The 19512-nt window shown below is 58.3% G+C and overlaps 3 protein-coding genes across 3 annotated transcripts; all 3 read right to left on the reverse strand.

The window, feature by feature from the left end:
* Window positions 1-39: 39 nt before the first annotated feature.
* BJ171DRAFT_507120 (karyopherin Kap95) lies at window positions 40-5467 on the reverse strand. The gene is made up of 19 exons (XM_053111184.1): window positions 5379-5467; window positions 5125-5190; window positions 4821-4880; window positions 4623-4681; window positions 4292-4396; window positions 4107-4184; window positions 3812-4015; window positions 3575-3651; window positions 3397-3472; window positions 3152-3301; window positions 2646-3033; window positions 2181-2544; window positions 1763-1973; window positions 1511-1649; window positions 1346-1428; window positions 1144-1251; window positions 853-1002; window positions 559-755; window positions 40-446 (listed from the first exon to the last, which is right to left on the reverse strand). Exons 2-19 carry the CDS (start codon window positions 5168-5170, stop codon window positions 284-286), a joined length of 2658 nt encoding a protein of 885 aa, XP_052966029.1. The 5' UTR covers window positions 5171-5190; window positions 5379-5467; the 3' UTR covers window positions 40-283.
* Window positions 5468-5810: 343 nt separating this feature from the next.
* BJ171DRAFT_507123 (uncharacterized protein) lies at window positions 5811-9122 on the reverse strand. The gene is made up of 7 exons (XM_053111185.1): window positions 8885-9122; window positions 8519-8690; window positions 8285-8377; window positions 8091-8183; window positions 7653-7956; window positions 7206-7540; window positions 5811-7076 (listed from the first exon to the last, which is right to left on the reverse strand). The coding sequence occupies exons 1-7, from the start codon at window positions 9091-9093 to the stop codon at window positions 6018-6020; spliced, it is 2265 nt and encodes a 754-aa protein (XP_052966030.1). The 5' UTR covers window positions 9094-9122; the 3' UTR covers window positions 5811-6017.
* Window positions 9123-9227: 105 nt separating this feature from the next.
* On the reverse strand, window positions 9228-18434 carry BJ171DRAFT_442776 (uncharacterized protein). Its single transcript, XM_053108103.1, has 13 exons — window positions 18216-18434; window positions 17561-17785; window positions 17225-17451; window positions 16936-17053; window positions 16658-16843; window positions 16053-16504; window positions 14246-15917; window positions 11904-14002; window positions 11545-11692; window positions 11053-11372; window positions 10519-10882; window positions 9860-10359; window positions 9228-9731 (listed from the first exon to the last, which is right to left on the reverse strand). Exons 1-13 carry the CDS (start codon window positions 18423-18425, stop codon window positions 9665-9667), a joined length of 6588 nt encoding a protein of 2195 aa, XP_052966031.1. The 5' UTR covers window positions 18426-18434; the 3' UTR covers window positions 9228-9664.
* Between the last annotated feature and the right edge of the window lie 1078 nt (window positions 18435-19512).

Below are 19512 nucleotides of genomic sequence, written 5' to 3' on the forward strand. Positions count from 1 at the left end.
ACGACAGCACAAACAGCATCCATCGTGTACATTGGGAGTCAGCGACGCACGACGATTCAGTATACTTTGGTGTACTCGGGCGAGGGCATTAGGAATGGGGGGTGGTGTGTATTCTACCAACGAGAATGATGTGATCAACAATAGAAATTCATCGCAGAAAGGGGGGGGGAGTGGGCAAGTCAAGTGCGAGGGGGACTGGGGTGGTGGAGTGGAGTGGAGTGGGAATAGGGGAAAGCAAAGTGGTACATGCGCAAGTTTGAGATAGCAACCGAGCAATTGTCCTTCACTGGGCGCTCCTGAGAGCTTCCTTGGTGTATCGGACAACCTCTCTCATGCCCTGGATGCCCTTTTCGGCCTTGGACAGTCTCAGGAGGCTATCGATCCAAGTATGGTGCTGCTGGAAGAGCGCAGCACACTCCTTGCCGGGATAGGCCGAGGCAATGTCACTGTGAACGATGAAAGCCTGGTCAGCACAATGAAGCAGCGCACAGCAGAATCGACCAGGCGCAGCGCGATTCTGTTGACAACAGGATTCCGCCGGGACCGACGGCTACTTACCCAAGGAAGCCAATGATGGTCTTGGTGACATCAACACCGCGCGAGGGATCTTCGTAGATGCTCTGGACAAAGGCAAAGAGCTGAGGCATCTGAGGGAGCATGAGGGCAGCCTTGTCGGTGGCCTTGAGGCCATGCAGAATGCCGGTGAAGCTTTCCAGGATGCTGTTGCGGAGGCCAGCAAGGTAGTCGTAATCGTTCTACACGGGAAAGCGGCAGGAGATGGGCGGGTGAGCCAGGGCGATTCTTGGATATACTGTGGCAGCACATGTGCTTCCAATGCATCCAACAACTTACGCCATCAATGTGGATACAGCTCTGGTAGGCAAGCGACAGGAACTGGAGAATATGCGACAAGTAAGGCTCAACAGCGAGAGGAACTTCCATAGCCAGATCGCCAAAGAGCGAGAGGATCTCGGGTTTGATATCGCGGTCGAGATGATCGTTCTGGCGCAGACAAGCGCAGGAAGTCAAGACAAGTCAGCTACATGGCTCGGTGAACATCCAGATCGGGTAAGCGCGGCTGAAAAATGATTGGAGCAGTGCACGGCATAGCCCAAGGTGATATGCAGTGACCGGATGACATACCTGCAGAGCACTCAGCAGGGCGGTCATGATGGCGGCGACGTAGGGAGTAAGCTGCTGGCCCAGAGCACGGGCAGCATCACCGATCAAGCCGATGGCAAATCGGCAGACCTGGTACAGAGGGAAAGTCGGTATGAGTGCCTGGGGATGTCGCGATGTGGATGCATTGCCTGAACAGGGCAGTTTGCTTTGAGGGCCAACTTACAGAGACGTCCTCGACGTTTGAGAGGGCGCTAAGGATGAGGGGAGTCAGGTGGTCCATGTAGCGAATGAAATCCGCCTCAATCGCTGGGGGAGACGTATGCTGAATAAGTCAAGGGGCGAAGGATCACTGAACAGCTCGGCATCGAGCAACAGTGCCGTCACATACCAACGCTGACGGCTCCAGCAGTAAAGAAGATGTCCTCGATGACAGAGGAGATCTTGGTCTGGCTTCCGATCTGGAGCATGAGCTGCATGATCGAGTCGGCGATGGGGCGGACGCCATTGCCCAGACGGCGAACGCAGGCCTACAAAGCGAGCGAGCAAGACAGACGCTGTTAGTGCGTCTTGCGATGCCCGGTCTAGAGGTGGTCTCTAGCCTGCGCGGGTTGCCGGCTACAGGAGCAGTATCAACGCATACCGTCAGGGTGTTGCAGAGGTGCGATTGCATCTCGTGGGGCTGCAGGGCGTTGGCATCGTTGGAGGTTTGCATGCCGAGGGTGATCTGCAGGCGGCCAAGGATGCCGGTGGTGAGGTTCTTGACAGACTCCTCGCAGTCGGCAGGGCAGTGCTCGACAAAGTTGCTGAGGGCCTCGTAGACAGAGGCACGGAGATTGCTGTCGACGCCGGGTCTGGTAGCATTCCAAACAAGGGCAGGTAAGTTGCGGATCGATGAGGGGCGGCGAGGTGCAGGACTGGATCTGAGCTTTGACAAGCAAAGTTCCCAAGCGCAATCCAGGTGCACAGTTTCTGGCGCCTTTCATTTGCATTTGCTATTGGCCATGGTCAAAGTGCCTTCACTCGAGCGTCTTGACGGCGCATTCTCCCACAACACATACCTCTCGCCAACGGCAACAAGGCCGTTGATCAGCGGCTCGAAGAAGGAAGAGAGGACATATGTGGGGTCCTCAGGGGATCGCTGGTTGGTCTCGGCAAGCATGATCAGGGACCAGGCACAGCTGGCAGAGACACGGCTCTCGTTCGAGTTGAGGCCAACCATGAGAGACTCGGCGATCTGTTGGATGTTGGCGGGGTTCGCGGAAATGCTATCGCTGAGAGCCTCGAGGATGCGGCCGAGAGCCCAGCCAGCAGAGTCACGGACTTGCACGGAGGGGTCTTCCTTGACGAGGCGGATCAGGATGGGAAGGGCCGAGAGGGCGAGAGGGCTGATCATCTCGGGGCGAGGACCGTCGACGATCGAGCCTGGAGGGGTGACAGCAAATCGGAAAACATCGCAAGAAGGCGTCAGAAAGTGCTCAAGAGGGTGGTGTGTAGGCGAACCGCAATGCAGATCAAAAATTTACCAAAGGCCATGACAGCGGCGTCCCGGTAGCACCAATCGTTGCTGGTGATGTGTGCCTCGACGAAGGGAATGACGGGCGAGACAATGAGGTCGCCGGCGTTCAGGGCCAGCTGAGACAGACAGGTGGAGGCAGCCATGCTGACGTTCCACTCGTCTTCATCATCGTCTTCGTCCTTCTTGGTCATCAAAAACAGCAGGATGGGGACGAGCTGGGGGGTGGCCTGGGCACCAAAGCCAAAGTTGTGGCGCTTGATTTCGTCGCTCGGGTCCTCGTAGTCCAAGTCGTTTTCGTACATGATGCTCCACTCGACTTCACAGACCGATGACCAGAACTCGATGGCCTGCAGGGCAATATTCTCGTTCTCGTGCTTCATTCCATTGAGCGTCAGCTGTTGATGGGTCAGACGTTTGATGCGGCCGCGTTAGTTGGACGTATGGGCTTGCGCCGTTACAGAGGCTAACGTGAGATTTAAAGTGCAACCATCGGAGGTGTGGGGGGCTACTCACTCCAATGAGAGCCTGCTGCATATACAGCTGCATCTTGTCGTAGTAGGTGTTGACGATCTTGACCAAGCACTCAAAAGCCACGACCTGGACCTTGTCGTATGTGCTCTGTGTCGACTCGCACACGATCTGCATCAAGTAGTTTCGCTCGGACTGCGATAGAGGATCGTCTGGATCAGCATCGGTGGCTGGGGCAGTCCCATGCGATCCACAAAGGCAAGTTTCTGAGTCTAGACGGCTCGACGTACCTCCTTCTCAAAGTTCTCGCGGACAAAGTCGAGAGCGTTTAGCAGGGCGTTCATGGCAGCCAGACGAACATCCTCGCTGGAAAGGGCCGAGAGGTGGATAGAGTTAGATGACTTTGGCCAGCAGCACGAATGCATGCTCAATAGGGACACGCTTGGATGCATGCTTCGCTGTACATACTTGGGCTCGTTCTTGTGCGCGCCTTGGGCGATGGCCGTGAGAATGGCGTTGGACTGGCTTTGCAGGACATCGGGGTTCTGATCCAATAGAGTGCGGGAGGGATGGATGTCAGCGATGCGAGGGAATGCACGAGAGGAAGTCGACCGAGACGAGTCGGAGCAAGCATATTGCGAAGGATAGCGATGAATGGAATGGAATGGAATGGAATGGGAGGGGAGGGGAGGGCATGGCACTTACGATCGTCTCACACACGAAACCAATGGCCTCCAGCGACGAGATCTTCTTGTTGGTGTCAGCACCGGCGGTGGCAACAAAGGAGAGGAGGTTGTTGATCAAGTCGGACCACTGTCCCCGGGGGAGATCGATGTTGGCGATGGCAGCAATGACTTGGGCGGATGTGTGACCAGCACGGCGCTCGGGCGAGCCCAGAGTGACGAGCAGCTGGAGGCGACGAGACAGGGTCAGGTGATGTTAGCGGCAGTTCAAAGCGAGACAGGGCGAAATGCTGTTGATCGGAGGCCGGCTTGCTTACAATGTGCTTGATTTGACCCTGCAGGGTGGCATCCAGGCTGGTCCATTTGGCGACGAGCTGATCGTAGGTGCGAGCATCCTGGAGGGATTCGTGACAAAGGTGAGCGAGTGCTGCTTATGCAATAGCAGAGGGCGATCTAACACAGCAGGAGAAGAAGCGCTGCGACGAGGATGGGGAGGACTTGCCTTGGCAGTAAATTGGTTCTTTAGGGCAATACCGGCAGCGGTACGGATAGTAACATCGGTTTGTTCACTCGAGAGTTCTTGGACCAGGGCACCCATGTACTGGGGCTGTGGGCAGGTGTAAGGAGGGATGTCAGTTGTCAGTTGTCAGTTGTCAGTGCACTGCGGGCGTCCGATAAATACAGCTGGCGGACAGCCCCGCAGCGATCGAGAAGCGCCAGTGAGGGTATGGCTGGAGGCGCTCACTGGTACCGAAACAGGAACAAGTTGCTCGATCGAGAGAAACGACAGCAAATGCAAACCACTGAGTAAAGTTAGAGGCAGGGAGACGTACATAGGAGTCCCTTGAGGCAGCCTCCAGGGCAGCGGTTGCCGAAACACGCAGATTCGCATCTGGAGATGAAGGCGGAGAGTGTCAGGCGCAATAAAGCGTCCGTGCCCAGCCATTCGACCCAAGCTTGGCAGCGGCACCCATTTCCGGGAACGAAGGTCATTTGTTCACTGAGGTGCGCTCGGATGGACAGGGACGTACCGGCCGAAAACGAGTTTGAGAGCAACTCGGAGAAAGGAGTCGTGGCCATCATGAGGAATTCTAGAGATACGGAGCCAGCCGCGAGATGATCGTGGAGTGCGGAAACACAGGATAAAGCAGGTTAGCCAAAGTGGGGGTTCAGGCAAGACGCATGGACCTGGCCGGGTCGATGGGTGGGTGCCCAGAGGCTGTCCTGGCGCCGCTGAATCGCGGCCATGTCCTCTCGAGGACCACTGCCACCACCACCACCACCACCACACCAGAGCCGGCGGTGACATGGCCGTCGCTCTTGCTCGATATGCACCAGCTCGAGGCGACTGCAAGCGTGCCGGCTGCACAGCGCATCCCATCAGCAGAGAGAGGAGAGGGCCTAGGACCGAGATTAAGGGGTGGGTATGCGAAGGACACAACCGGGTCGAGAGTGCGAGATCCTGGCACAACCGGGAATCTCGTGAGCCGGAATCCCGCCAAAAACCAGAGGCGAGGCCGGCCATGTGTCCGCAAGAGGCCTGAGCAGACGGCAACGCCGACTTGCCGAGGCGATCCGATCGGACATACCTGTCGATAGAAAGGGGACAGGACGGAATTCGAGGCAGCGCAACCGGCAAAGGGCAGACCCGACAGGCAGAATGAGCAGACGACAGCCAAAGGCGAGCCGAAGCAGATTTATTCCTGTCCTGTCCTGAAAAAAACGGGGCCGCCCATGTCGCTGCAGGAGCGAGGACGGGCGAGGCGAGCACGAGGGCGAGAGCAGCAGCGAGAGCAGCGGCGAGGGCGAGCCGCACAGTTTGTGTGCGCGGCAAGCTGCCTGTCCGGCTGCGCACCAGCCAAAAGCGGCACCCATTTGCCCCGATTTGTGCTGTGGCGGCACCAAGCCGCAGCGTCCTCGCTCGCCGCTCTCGCCTGCCGCGTCTCGGCGGCCTTCTCGGTTGCCCTCTCAGTTGCCCTCTCGCCTCCCTTCTCGGCTGTCCTCGCTGGCTGGATCAATTTGTCCATTTCGGGCATCGTGTGCGACAGCCTGGCAGCGCCACCCGATGCAATCGAGAGAACGGATGCCTCGGAGTGCATCGACGGCCCGAGCGGGCTGTATTCAAGTGGCTATTCAGCGCACGGGGCAAATGCGGGGCTCGCCTCCTCGGTCGTCATGGCCAGAACGATCCTCGTAAGCTGCCCGAGGATCCATATCCAATCGGGGCTTCACTGCCGTGGCCTCGCGGGTGGATGAGTTGCGTTCGCACGGCCCCAGTCCGCGGCAAACGCCGTGAACAGTCCTGGCACCTCGACATACCGCCTCTCCTCGACCAGCGGCAGGATTCGATCAGCAAGCACGACGAGCTTGCGGGTCATTTTTGCTGCGTGCTTGGGTGTGGGCGTATGGATGGTATTGGCCGCCATCCCGTCATGGTCCAAATGTGCTGTGGGAGCCGTGGCTGGTGGCCCTTGCCAGGGGCTCCATTGTGCCATGCGCTTGACCATCGCCAGCACGAGCACCGCAATCCACAGGATCGGCCGGGTCTGGTTCGGATACTGCTCAAAGACAGACCGCCGTCGCCGCGCCACATCCAGCTGTCCGGCATGGCAGTAATTCTGCAGCTCACTGCCTTTGCGGTAGATACTGGCAAGGATGTTCTGGATCTTGTCTGCGGCTTGGGCGAGCTGGCCGACAAACGGCACCGGCTCGCTTTCGTAGTCCGGACTCGGAGTTCCGCCGACGGACTTGGCGATGGCGGTGAGATCACCTGGCTGGAAAGAAGCGCTGTCGTGGACCGCGAGCTGCTCGATTTGCGTCAAAATGGTATCATCCAAGCCAAGCCGAGAGAAGCACTCGATCACTGCGGCTGCATCACTGGCTTCAGGGCTAGGTCGATAAAACCCACGATCGACTTCCAGGGTTTCGTCGCCATACTCCTTGGCCTTCTCGTTGCGAATCAGGCCCAGCACTTCGTGGCCAAGAACGATACACCTCCGCACCAGCCGGAGGCCGTGCTCGACACGGGCTTGGAGCTTTGCCAGCGGGTGATACTGCGGGCAATATCGGTCCTCAACCGACTCGAGGGCTGTGATGGGGATGCTGTTGAAGATGCATTGCTGTGCTGGATGGTCTGGGTCGGTCGACTTCAAGAGCAGCAGCGCAAGCGCTGTCTCGAATGCCACACAGATCTTCGCCAGCTGTGCCGATGTTGCGGCTTCGCCGTGGGAAAGTCGGTCGCGGATCCGTGGTCCATCGGGCCATGAAAACAAGTCCCTTAGGAGACCCTGGAGGAGCAGTGCAGCCGATGCGTTGGTGATCCAGCGCTGACAGAGAACATCGGCTTCTGTGGCCATGATGCCTGGAAGCGACAGACAGCCCCCAGCTCGTCCATTTGCTACACCTCCTGCGCTTACCATCGTTGGCCGACCGACGACACTGATCAACTGGTTCGGACAGCCATCGCATTGAGCCTTGAGCATATCGTCCAGTAGGATGTAAAAGACGCCTTCGTTGGTTGCGCAGAGACGTTCGGGCGACAGCTGGTTTGCAGATATGTATATCCGGCGAAGCGCTTGCTCCAGCAAGGGCAGCGACAACACCAGAAAGCCAAAGTCGTCGCCAATATCGAGTCTCGAAAATGAGTCGGACCACATCGGCTTCGTATGCTCCAGAGGAAACGCAGAGGCACAGAGCAAGCGTTGCAGAACCGCGCTTCGAGATTGCTGTCGAGCCGACTCCGGGATGAGCACTGAGTCGTTGCGGGCATGAGTGACTCGCTGTCGGGAGCATCCCGGATTCTCGCCCTCGTCGACGCAACGAGACTGCTTTTCACTATACATCTGCAACAGTCCAGGGCCTACCGAATCGAAAAGGGGCTGGACAGGTTGATTCGAGTGGGTCGATAGATGTTTCCACTCCAGAACCAGCTTGGGCATCGGGTTGTCCCTGCGGAAAATAGCGGTCGAGACTGACTGATGGACGAGGAGCCAGTTGGAGCCCATGCTGCCGAAACTCCTCGATGATCTTGAAGAACACGACCCACAGCAACACAAAGTAGCACCGTTCCGAGTAGTCGATTGCTGGTGCCAAGACAAATCCATGCCACAGGACGTTCCTCACGTTCATCCCGTCTGGCGTGCCAACCAGAGCATACAGCAGGTTGAGCTGGTTGCGTGAGTCAATGCACGACGGTAAGCATCATCGCCAAGCCAGGACTGAGATCAGAGAGACAGGCGACGCACTGCCGGTCGTTGCGACAAGATCCAGAGTGCCATTGGGATCAGATGCGAGTGACTCACCAAGGGCCGGCTCAGCGTTCCTTGGAGAACTGGCGACAGCAGAATCTCCCGCAATAGAAACGGGACGCCATCGGGGCTGCTTGAGGCAATGACCTGCGTCGTTCAATCGCAAAGATTCAGCGATGCCCCTCCTCTTCGACAACATACCCGTCCGGGCCAGTGCGCTGAATTCCATTTCCGGTGAGTTCACTCACATCGCCGAGCAGACGCTCGATCCGGGTGCACAGGACCAGCAGGGCAAGATGCACACTGCCCTCGGCATATCGCTCCCAGCAGTATCGCATTGCCTGGGGGAAAAGGGGAAGATGAGACAATGTTGGTAGTGTTGGCAGTGTTGGTAGTGTTGGCAGTGTGGGCGTATCGGTTAACTCCAGTGCCGACTTGCTTGCCAACAGTTGCTACTGACTCCATGGCTCAATGTTGCCGACCTGTTCGTGCTCTGGGCCGAGCCATTCAAAGTGCGTCCAGTAGACCTGCTGCAGAGCGCCAATGGTCTCCGAAGGACGCTGACCCCAGGTATGCGAGTCCATCACGACGGCAAGGGACACCGCTCGCTCAAGCAGCAGCGGCAGTAGCTGGGACCGGCACTTGGGTTCGTCGCTGGTGGATCCAGCACAGTGCAAGTTGGATGCAGAGGTCGATATAGAAAAGGCATGAGTCGCTTGGATGCGCACCTGGCTGAACGGCCAGGGAAACAACAAATCAGCTGGATCGGAGCGGTATCGACCAGATCCATCATTTCCAATTCCCAAAGCGATCCTCGTTGGGCGGTGATGGTGCTGGTGGGGCTTTACCATTCAGTCAGGGACTCCATTCCGTCGTCGAGACAACGCAGTGAGTCTTCATCGAGGGCCGGGAAGAATGGCACCGCTGCGGCGCATTGGGATTCGTTGGCAACAGCAGCGACGCTGATACAGAATAGCTTCTCGACCGGCCCAGAGAGCCATCCATAAGGCGAAGGGCATCCTGGAGGGAGCTCGGGCGGCGGGTGTGGTGCAGCCATGGATTCCGACGAGATCGAGTGGGATCCGATGCAGGCCAGAGGGAGGCCGAGCCGGCAGGAAAGGACGAGCCGCAGATAGTGGCAAAGTCGGGGACTCTGGGTGGAGCGGTGGCCAGAACAGGTGTGCACGTCGATTGTTGGAGCTTTGGTTGTATTGAGGGGGCTGGAGGCGACATTTGCAAAGGCAGCGAAGCGATACAGAGGCACGGACAGCAAGCAAACACCGGATACGGTCTGCGGTGAAGCGCAAGAGGTGCCCAAGAGCAAGGACAAAGCAGAGCGAAGATAGGAGGGCGAAAGGGAAGCGAGGAAAACAAGTATGATCAGATCGAAGAAAACAGCGGAGGATAGAAGATCAAAGAGACCCAAAAGATAAAGGGAAGGCAATGGGAAGCAATGGGAAGCAATGGAAGGCAATGGAAGGCAATGGGAAGCAATGGAAGCCGAAACGGCCGGGGGTTGGGCAACAGCATCACGGCACAGGCTCGTTTCGACACATTGGAGCAAAAGGAAACACCCAAGCGACGCTGGCGATCTATGAGTTTTCACTCTCCAGGACGACGAAGCTTTCTCAGAAGCTCTCGCTCAGGAAAAGGCTGGGAAAGACGCCAAAGTCCGAGAGACAATGCACGGCAGCCCTGAACAGAGCAAAGAGACAGATGCGGTGTGGTTTGTGAGAAAGTGCCTCCTCGACATGATGATGGAAAATCAATCCGACGGTTTCCCCCGCCTCAGGATTCCGCTCAATGCAGGCGCATTCACTTACTCAACGCTTCCAGATGCCAGGGGCGTATCGGCGATCGACTCGATCTTGCCCTGGCTGGTGAGATCCAGGATCTTGATCTCGTCGTCTGCGTCGGCCGTCTCCCGGAGGACCAACTCCAGCAGCCGCATGACCTCCTGGTGGTTCTTGCCAGAGAGGATGTTGGCCTCGAAGGGCAGCTTGCGAACCAGGGCCTTGACCGAGCCAACGTTCTGCTGAGACTGCGCCGTCAGCGACCACAGCACAAAGAGCATCTTGACGATCGTCTTGGTGAAGATGGGGACATGGTGGATCATGTGTCCAAAGTACTCGGAGATGTTGTTGTTGTACTGAGGCGCATACACCTGCGCCAGGTTGGCGAACGACTTTTCGAGCAGGTCCTCGACATCGAGCGACTCGACAGGGACCTCGATGATCTCCTGGAGGCAGCGGATCAGGCCCGAGAACTCGTATTTGGCCTTCAGACTCACGGCATCGCGCAGGAGGGCGGCCATATCCTCGAGCTGGTGGCAAGAGACAATGTGTCAGTGTACTCAGCTCTTTGGGTTCCACTCCCCTTCGCCCTGGGGCAGCAACGCCAACGGTGCTTTGCTGCGCTGCATTTCTTCCGCCGGGGGAGGGGAGGGCGCCGAGCAGCTCTCTCTTGACTCGGATGTACTTACGTTTATCACCGTGCCGCCCTGGATCTCACCAAACATGTTGGCAAAGATCCAAGTCAGGGTATACAGGATCGTATACATCAGCGCGAACGGCGACTCGTCGGTCACAGTGTCCGGGAGCGTCATCCACGACTGCAGCAGCAGATCAAAGGACTTCTCCTTGATATTGTTGTCGTTGTGGAAGAGGCCCTTCAGGAGCACGCGCTGCAAACCGCCAAAGTGTGTGTGGCACTTGTCGTAGATGGACCGGAAGATCTCGTCGTTGGCGCTGATGTCGCTCGGCGTCAGGCTGATGAGGAAGAGACGGCAGTTGTCCAGGGCGGCTTCCCAGATGCGCTTGAAGGGTGTCACGGGCATCTGCAGCACACTGTCGGGCATGAAGGCGAGCATATTTGGGGAAAGTACAGCATTAGGACTGGTAAAAGCAAATCCACCGCGATTGTGCTGCATCGCCGTCCACCAGCGTCCAGCCGGACACGCATTCCTCGGCACGCGGGCTATACTCTTGCGGTTTGTGGTGCGCTGGCGCATACTGACCTTGCCGACAGCCAGAACAGCTCGGGCTGGTTCAGGAGTGTCTTCTTCTTGGTGTGGTAGTCGATCAAGGTCGAGTGCAGCCGCAACAGCGCATGGAGGACTCGCTCGGCAGAAGTCTTGACACTCAGTTTCTGCGGCGAGAGACGATCCCAGTCGGGTTGCATGGACGTGTGCAGTTCCTGCTCGAGCTTCTCGATGATGCTGGCAAAGTCCAGCACGCGCGACTCGAGCGAGGCGAGGGCACCCAAGCTTGTCTTGGCACTGGCGTTGCGGACAAGGATGTTGTAGCACTCGACCGCATGCACCATGTCCTCGGATGTCTGCAAAGGTGGAGGACAAGGTCGCAACACAGACAGAGACCATCAGAATCGAACAGAGCGGCTGCTGCCACGATGCACTTGCTATCCTGGCACACAGGTGCCGATTTCCAATACAAGCCGCGACTGACAGCGACGGTGTTTGGCGACAGCCTTCGGCAGAAAGCAAACTTACCAAGCTGCCTGTGGTGATCCACTGGATGCCTTCGGCAACAACGAGGCCACGGAGCTTGGGCAGATCACCCTCAAAGATGTTCAGAATCAGCTCCAGGAACTCGGCGACAGGGATGTGGAGCTGGCCGTCTGCAGGCTCCTTTCCGCTGCTGTGGTCGGTAACCAAGCGTCAGTAGCGTGATTGGCCCGGGGCTGCGTCCCATCATCACGGGGCACAAACGTAACAGACCATGGCAATTCCCAGACCGACTGACCAGGTCGGCCTGACACTCGCTTGTAACAAGAGTGTCGGCCCTGCCGCCGTACATGTTCACCCATCCACTCAGCGTGCGGCACACAGCAGTCTCTGGAGATACTTACGGACTATCCGCATCCGTCTCCCACTCGATGCAGCATCCCTGGGCCTCCAGGAACGTCAGCAACTTGGTCACGCGCTCCTGGACCGGGAAGAACTCGGGCTTGGAAACAACATTTGAAATGTGCAACATGGCGATGTAGCCCTCCGCGAGCTTGGAGAGGAGATAGGTGCATGTCGAGTTTTCGCTCAGATCCTTGGGCAGGTGAATGGCGATGTAGTTGAGCAGGGTGGGCAGATGGGGCACCACGACGCCGTAGTTTTGCAGGACAAATTCGGCCATGAACACAATCGAGGACTGGCAGATCGAAGCAAAGCTGGTCTGGGCGTCGACTCTGAGATCGCTAAAGGACGAGCTTTCCAGATAGTGCTGAGTCAGCGGCGCAAGCTGCTCGCCGGCATTGTCCGGGACCCAGGAGAAGGCCGCAGTGCTCAGGTTGCGGGCGACGATCGAGACAACTTCCTCAGGATGAATCGAAAAGATGCGCGACAGGTAGTTGAGACAGACGTCGCGGTAGATTTCGCGGCGGCCGCAGACCTGGGTGACGATCTCGGTGAGGATCCTGGCGTTCTGTGCACCATAGAGCTCGCCGTCGGTGAGCTCGATCCAGCAGGCGTGCACCTCCTCCGACGGAGGGTACATCAGCGACATATCCATCACGAAGCGAGTAAAGTCGGTGTAGAGCGCATAGTCGCGGTCGAACGAGACCTGACGGCACCAAGGGATCACCAACTCAAGGACCCAGACCCGGTGCGGCAGCAGCGTCGTCGGCGACGTCTCGACGCTGAAGGTGTCGCGCTGCACGCGTTCATAGCACCGGGCAGCCTCGCCCACGAACGAGGAGACCTCTTGCGGGAAGAGCTCGACGGCAAGCCGGACGATCTGCAGGGCGCGCTCGCGCAGAATGTACCCCATCTTGGAGTAGAAGCAGCCGGAGAGGCCCGCAAAGAACGAGCGGAGATTGATCGAAGGACTGATGCCAAACATCATGAAGAGCTCTCTGACAAAGCCAAAGGCGCGGATGCGGATCTGCTTGTCCGAGTGGAGCAGCGAGTAGGTGCCAAAGAAAAGCAACTTGCCGAGGTTGGCACGGAGTCGTTCCGAGGTGTCGTGGTCGATCAATGGATAGATCAGCGAGCTGGAGGCCGTGCGGGTGGGGTCGCTGTACAGACCCTGGACGCTGGTGATGTAGTCCTGGATGAATCGCTGGTCGTCCTCGGCGCTGTTCTTGAGGAAGAGGAGCGAGCTCTCGGGCGGGCGGGGCAGGATTTGGTCGAAAACGAGGTCCGAGAACGTGGTCAGGTGCAGAGGCGTGCCAACATAGCTGTTGGAGAGGACAGTGTCCAGAACATTGTCGTAGCCTGTGTGGATCGTGGAGAAGACGCGGAAGCCCTTGGACTGCAGGTTGACCATCCAGTGCAGATAGGCGCTCGGGAAGCCGTCGGTGTCGTAGATGTCGCCGAGGAGGAAGAGCCGCTCGGTGGCGACGCCGATTTGGTTGCTGAGCTGTCGTCGGTAGTGGAGCAGGAGCGACGTTTCGTCGTCGGCGGCTGGGGTGGAGCGGCCCAGTGGCGGCACCTGTTGGAGCAACTCGAACCAGCGATGGAACTTCTCGACGGCGTCCATGCGCGCGGTTTCCTCCCAGCCCAGGTCGGGGAGAGGCACTTCGTCATTTGTTTCGGCAGCTTTCCGGAGAGCCTCGCGGAGAGCCGTTTGGCGCGGGTGATAGAGCACATCGGCCAGGCGCTGGACGATGGCGGCGTAGTTCAAGGCAGTGTTGAGGCGGTAGGACGGGCCGTTGACAATAAAGTTGGTGTTTTGCAGCAGGGTCGAGGCCACTTTGAGCAAGTCCGAGATGATCTCGATCGACGTGGCGCTGAACAAGGGGTTCTCTTGCACAATCTGCTCAAAGTCGGGGTTCTGGACCAAGTAGCGCAGGAGATAGAGGACGTTGTCGACCATGGACGGGGCGGGGTTGTTGTTGCGCAGATCAAGGAACCACTCCCAGCAGTTGAAAATGAACAGCTGGATGAGGTTGCGGTGAGCAAAGTACGCCGATTCGGCAACAGCCTTGATCTCCCAGGCGTTATCGGAGTTGAGGATCTGTTTGGTGCCGACGGAAGGCAGACGAGGAGATGGAGGCAAGCACAGTGAGACCAAGATCGGCGTGGCTCCGACGGCAGCCGCCGCGGTAACGCCGTAGCACCGCCATGCCCCCACCCAGAGCTGGGTAAACCAAGCCGTGCCAGCTCCTGCCATTGTCGCTGGCGTGTCTCACAAGCAGCGCATCTCGACGCCCCGCATGACCGGGATGTTGCCGTCCACACTCAGACTGAAAGTACGCACCGGCGGGATGAAGGCCTTGAAGTGGTAGAACATCAGCTGGTCATCCATGTCGGTCGACACCAGAGTGTACAGCACCTCGGAGGTGTTGGGAACGGCCGAGAGGGCCATGATGAGCGAAAAGTACGATCCATAGGTCGAGACAAAGTGGTCATCGACCTGGGTCATGGTGGTGAGGCAGGGGATCGCCAGCTGTCGCAGGAACTTGGCACAGTGACGCAGGGCCTTGGGCCGACCCAGCAGCGTGAATTGCCTGGCCAACTCGCCGAGATAGAGGCGGAAGAGATGGGTGTAGTCCGAGAGGGCAACGTCGCCAATGTTCAGGAGCGGCATCGAAGACGTGAGCTTGGGGGTGAGCAGGTAGCTGTTCAGCTCGCTCTCCGCAAAGGCGTACAGAGCGTATTTGGCAATGAGCTCCTCGGTCTGGGCAATGATGGCATAGAGCGGGAGGCCCGAGACCGAAGGCTGGTGGCCGGCGGCCTCCTGGATCACGTAAAAGTCGGACAGGATCTGCAGGGCGGCTTTGCGGATGCGTGGGTTGGGGCGAGCCAGCATCAGCAGGGCCAGGCCGTCGAGTTTGCACGAGACACGGTAGATGACATCGGGATTGATGCTCTCGGACTGGGCAAAGGCCTGCTTTTGTGACCATTGGCGGATCAGGAAGCCCAGCTGCTCCAGCACGGTGCAGATGCTGATATCATCCTGGTGCACGGTGAGCTTGATGTAGTTGATGAAGCCATTGATGATGCTCAGGCGCATGTCGGGGTGGGCGGCAAAAATGTCTTGGATAGTGTGCGAGGTGGCGATGGCGACCTTTTCGCTGCTGTGGATCAGATGCGCGCCGATAAAGTACTGGCCGCCGACCAGCTCCGCGGCTGGCACGAACGGAATGATCCGAAAGACTTCCTTGAAGAGCAGTATGGCTGTGGGATTGGCAGACTTTTCCTTGATCGCCGATCGCTCGATGAGGACGGGGTCGGTCAGTGGGGAGACGAGGAGCAGGTTGCTGCCGGTGGCGTCGGTGATGCCAAAGCTGCGATACCACGACTGGACGGTCGCGCACACCTTTTGGTTGACTTCGTGGCTGAGCGGGCCCTCGGCCGGCAGCACACCGTCTTCGGCAATCAGCGAGCTGCGGGTGGATCGTAGCAGGTTGGCAAAGCGAGTGCGACTGATGGTGTCGACGCTGGCTCCAACCGAGTTGTGGTAGGACGAAGTGTCGGTCGACCCATAGGGCACTCTTCGGCTGTCGTTTTCAGAGAGCGCCTCTGGATCGGCATTGTATCCAGCCCGGTGGATGGCCTCCGAGAGCATCGCCAAGATATCGTCGTCGTTTTGTTCGTATGCGCCCGAGGCTCTTCTGTGAGCGGCACCGGTTTTCTCCCAGGCGACCTGGTCCAGAACGCGGCCCGCCTTGCCGAGGACGCCGATGCCAACGTGGGTGTCGCACAGGATGAGCATGTTGGTGATCGAGGCCTCGAACTGGTAGGCAGCCTCTTGGAGAAGGTACTGGAACTCGTACTCGGCGTGGAAGGGCGAGTGCGTGGAGAAGCCAGATCCTGGATCGAGGATGACGCGCAGGGCCTTGAGCGCAATATAGTACGATTCGACGTGGTGATCGAGCGTGCCGCCGGTCTCGAGGAGCGAGCCAATGACCTTGAGAGTCATTGGGAGGCTGACAGCAGTGGCCAAGGTATTGGGATTGGCGGTGTTCGGAAGGATATGGCACAGAATCAGCACGAGACAAGGCGAAAGCCAGCACAAGTAGAGGGATTGTCTGCTTCCATGCGCTGGAGCAGGATGGACTTACTGGTGGGTGGCCATGTGGACAAGAATCTCTGAGAGCGTCTCCAAGTTGTCTTTGCCAAAGGGCTTCTGACGATAAAAGAGCATGTCGGTGATATCCTTGACGCGATCCGAGAGCTGGTTGGGCGACTCTTCGCCAACAGGCCGGCTCATATACCCATAAGACTCGGCAAGCGTGAAGGTTCCAAAGGATCGAGCAAAGGCCTTGTTGTCGAGGTAGAAGCGGCCACGCAGGAACTGCAGGATACAGTCATAGGCGTGGTGGTCTTTGTTGCGCTTGCTGTGCTTGGTCTCCTTGAGGAGAGGTGCGATCTCGAGCGACAAGAACGTGTTGCCGTGGGTTTGGAAAAATGTTTTGGGAGAGTTGGCGAGGATGATGATGCACAGCCGGAGGGCGGCGCCGCGCAAGTCGTCGATTTGGCTCCATCGCTTGGCTCGCACATACAGATCCGAGACCTTGAGGCGTGAGGCGAACAAGGAAGCCGCCGGCATAGTTAGAGATCGACGCAACGACCGAAACTAAGAGGGAGCCGAGTGCTAGCTGAAAAGAAGGGATGCTCGAGCACTGATGACAACGTCAGCGCAGCCGGATCGAACTCGGTGGCATACCTCGTTGTACATGTGTGTCTCCCACTTTTCGTTGCCGAGCATGGCGGTGAAGTCCAGGGGCTGAACAAGACGCTCGATGGCCTGGATGACGGCGATGCGGACGCTGGCCTTTTTGGCTTTCTCGAAGAAGATATTGAATTCGTGCAGGAGCCTGAGGATGTCCTGGGACTGTTGCTCGGTTGTAGGCTGTTCAGGCGGAGCCATTCGATAATCAACGTCAACTGCAAGGCCCGATCACCACGGAGGGAGAAGTTGAGGGGCGAGCAGCATGTACTTACGCGCTCCGACACATATCGCACAGCCGACAGCGTCATGATGATTTCCTCGGACGAGGCACTGGAGCCCTTCTTGCTTATATCCAGCGTTGTCGTGACTTGGCGGATAATGTCTGTCCGGCTATGCAAGAGCAAGGCCCCGGTCCGGGAGTGAGCAGGAAACGTGTATCAATGTGACTGATATGGGCAATGCTGGCAGGACGCACACAGTGTTTGACGATGAGGTGTCGTTAACAGCGGTGCAGCACGGCGCCACGATCAAGTCGGTTGGTCCGATCGTGCGCTGACATACCTGATCTTGGAAAGATCGCCAAGAATGATGGACCATCGGATGATGATGTTACTTTCGGCTTCCGGGGCAGGATAGTTTTGGATGAAATGCTTGGGTGCTGACGAACGGATCTCGAAAAAGGCGTGGCGAAGGACTAGGCTGATGGTTTCGGGTCTCAAGTCTTGGACAGTAGCCAGGCCGGTGACACACACGATGAGATCGAGGATACCCAGCAGTGCCACGGAGCGCTGAGGGGGAGGAGGAAACAAATGCGTTAGTTGCGCTTGTCAGTTTACTGTCACGAGCAGGTTCTCGAGGGAACCCGCGGATCAAGGATCGCAACCGACAGACACTTACAACGCTGTCTTGGATCTCCTGCCGCTTTCCGGCCAGATTTTCAATCTTGCGGGAGAAAAAGTCCCATTGAAAGGGCGACTTTTGGATATCGGGCAGAGTGTAGGGCACAATCATCAGCAGCGAGCGGATGATAGAATCGTAGTAGTTGTGTGGGACCATGCGGAGGAACTCGAGGGCCTTGATGTGGAAGGGCTCCTGCATTGGGTAGCTTTTTGGCAGATGGCTCTGGTCGGTCACCAATGCGGTGATGCAGGGGCGATGTTTTGCAAGCCACCCGTCGGTGTCGAGTGCGAGAGTCAGGCGCCATTCGTGGACGTAGGCATCGGCATCGATATCGGCATCGATATCGGCATCGGTGGGTTTGGTACAAGAGTGACGGCGTACGGAAGCGACAAGACAGCAGAGACATGCAGAGACAAGCACAGATGTGAGTTGTTGCTTTTCGAAAGCCGGGCGCCAGGTGTTGATGTCAGGGCACCGGCGGTGCCATTCAGCGCGGCCGGCCACCAACAGATTCGCTGGCGGCAGAAACAGCCAACAGATGCCGTGGACCAATTGAGGCCGGTCAAGCCAAGTGCCGGGGATGATGGCTGCGAGCAAGGTCAATCGTCTGCAGCATCCGTCAGCAGCGCACAGTCCGGGACGAGGGGCGTACCTTGCCACTCGAAGACACAGCACTGATCTGCTCCGTGATGGACTTGGCCAGGTTGTCTTGCCAGATGGTGAGGAAATGGACAAGGATGTCGGTGTTGAGCTGGTGCTCCATGATGGTGCTTTGGATGACGAGGGCGCTCATCTTGACACGAATCTGCTCGGCCAGCAGGTAGTTTTCCTGCTTAATGGCAGTCTCCTTGACCGACTCCATCTCGGAGAGCGAATCCCGGAGCTTTTGGAGATAGAGCTGCGGGACAGGCCGGGAACCGGTTAGCTCCAGGGTCGGCCACTGTGCGGCAAGGTATACGAGATGGCGCTGTGGAGGCGCCGCCGGCTAGGATGGAGCCAGGACGGACTGCAGTCTCGCATTGCATCGGGGCTGTTGCCAAGCCAGGATTATGGGAGAGCATTGGCAGCGGGGACAGTGGGGCTGGAGCATGAGCGACGGGCGGAGAGACCAAACGGCCATGCATACCAGATCGGCGTCGGCCGCCTTGTTCGGCGGGACCTGCGTCGACGAGTACATCCTCCAGGAAGCAGTCGGGCAGGTTGTTGGGCGGCAGGAAGGAAGGGCAGCAGCAGCAGCAGCAGCAGGAGCAGCGATGTCGATGCGGGTCTCTGGGAGAGAGGAGAGGAGAAAGCGGGGAAGGGCAAGGATGGAAGTGGGCGGGCCTGGCCAGAGGAAAATCCAGAAAGGACACAGGGAGGGACGAGGGGTGCCTTGCGCGTGGCGGGCGTGTGTGTGTGCGGCTGCAGTTTGTGTTGGGGTGCAGCTGTTGTTGATGTGGGCGTTGGTGTTGATTCAGTTGCAGTTGTCGCTGTTGGTTCAGTTGGTGTTGCACAGCGCGGCGTGCTCCTCCACAGAACGCTGTCGGTGTTGGCCCACAAGCTGCGGCCGTGTCGCCGCGCCGGAACCAGCAGCGCACAACGCCCACAGCGCACCCGGGGACTTGTACATTTCTGCTGGTTGCCGCTTTCCCATCTGCCTCTTTGCGCCGCCCTCCCAGCAAGGCCGCGGACGGGCGGCTTCCATTTCGGGCGTGGGCTCGGTTGCGCAACAGCCTCTGTGGGCTCTGGCGGGCGTGGTCGGCATGCGCAACAGCGGCAGGGCATGCATCCTCGCTCTGCATTGATCTCCATGCACATCGATCTCCATACACATCGATCTCCATGCACATCCGCATCCATGCACATCGGCATCCATGCAAATCCGCATCGGCATCGATGCAAATCCGCATCCATCAGCCTTCGTCCAGCTCGCCAGCCCGCAGCGAGCGCCGGCCATGCGCCACAGATGC

Source organism: Polychytrium aggregatum (assembly GCF_025602895.1).
Source record: "Polychytrium aggregatum strain JEL109 chromosome Unknown BJ171scaffold_21, whole genome shotgun sequence".
NCBI classification, from domain to species: Eukaryota; Fungi; Chytridiomycota; class Chytridiomycetes; order Polychytriales; genus Polychytrium; species Polychytrium aggregatum.

Bases quoted from the DNA above. Each gene is read 5' to 3' on its own strand.
- BJ171DRAFT_507120 (XM_053111184.1), bottom strand. From the start codon at position 5,170: ATGGGATGCGCTGTGCAGCCGGCACGCTTGCAGTCGCCTCGAGCTG. The intron at 3,473-3,574 runs GTATGTACAGCG...GGCCCTTTCCAG, and splicing joins GCGCACAAGAACGAGCCCAA to CGAGGATGTTCGTCTGGCTG. The intron at 447-558 runs GTAAGTAGCCGT...CATCGTTCACAG, and splicing joins ACCATCATTGGCTTCCTTGG to TGACATTGCCTCGGCCTATC.
- BJ171DRAFT_507123 (XM_053111185.1), bottom strand. From the start codon at position 9,093: ATGGCTGCACCACACCCGCCGCCCGAGCTCCCTCCAGGATGCCCTTCG. The intron at 8,184-8,284 runs GTGAGTGAACTC...TGAACGACGCAG, and splicing joins TCGAGCGTCTGCTCGGCGAT to GTCATTGCCTCAAGCAGCCC. The intron at 7,541-7,652 runs GTAGGCCCTGGA...GCAACGACTCAG, and splicing joins TCCAGCCCCTTTTCGATTCG to TGCTCATCCCGGAGTCGGCT.
- BJ171DRAFT_442776 (XM_053108103.1), bottom strand. From the start codon at position 18,425: ATGGAGTCGGTCAAGGAGACTGCCATTAAGCAGGAAAACTACCTGCTG. The intron at 17,786-18,215 runs GTACGCCCCTCG...GTGACCGACCAG, and splicing joins CTGTGTCTTCGAGTGGCAAG to AGCCATCTGCCAAAAAGCTA. The intron at 17,452-17,560 runs GTAAGTGTCTGT...CCTCCCCCTCAG, and splicing joins AGGAGATCCAAGACAGCGTT to CGCTCCGTGGCACTGCTGGG.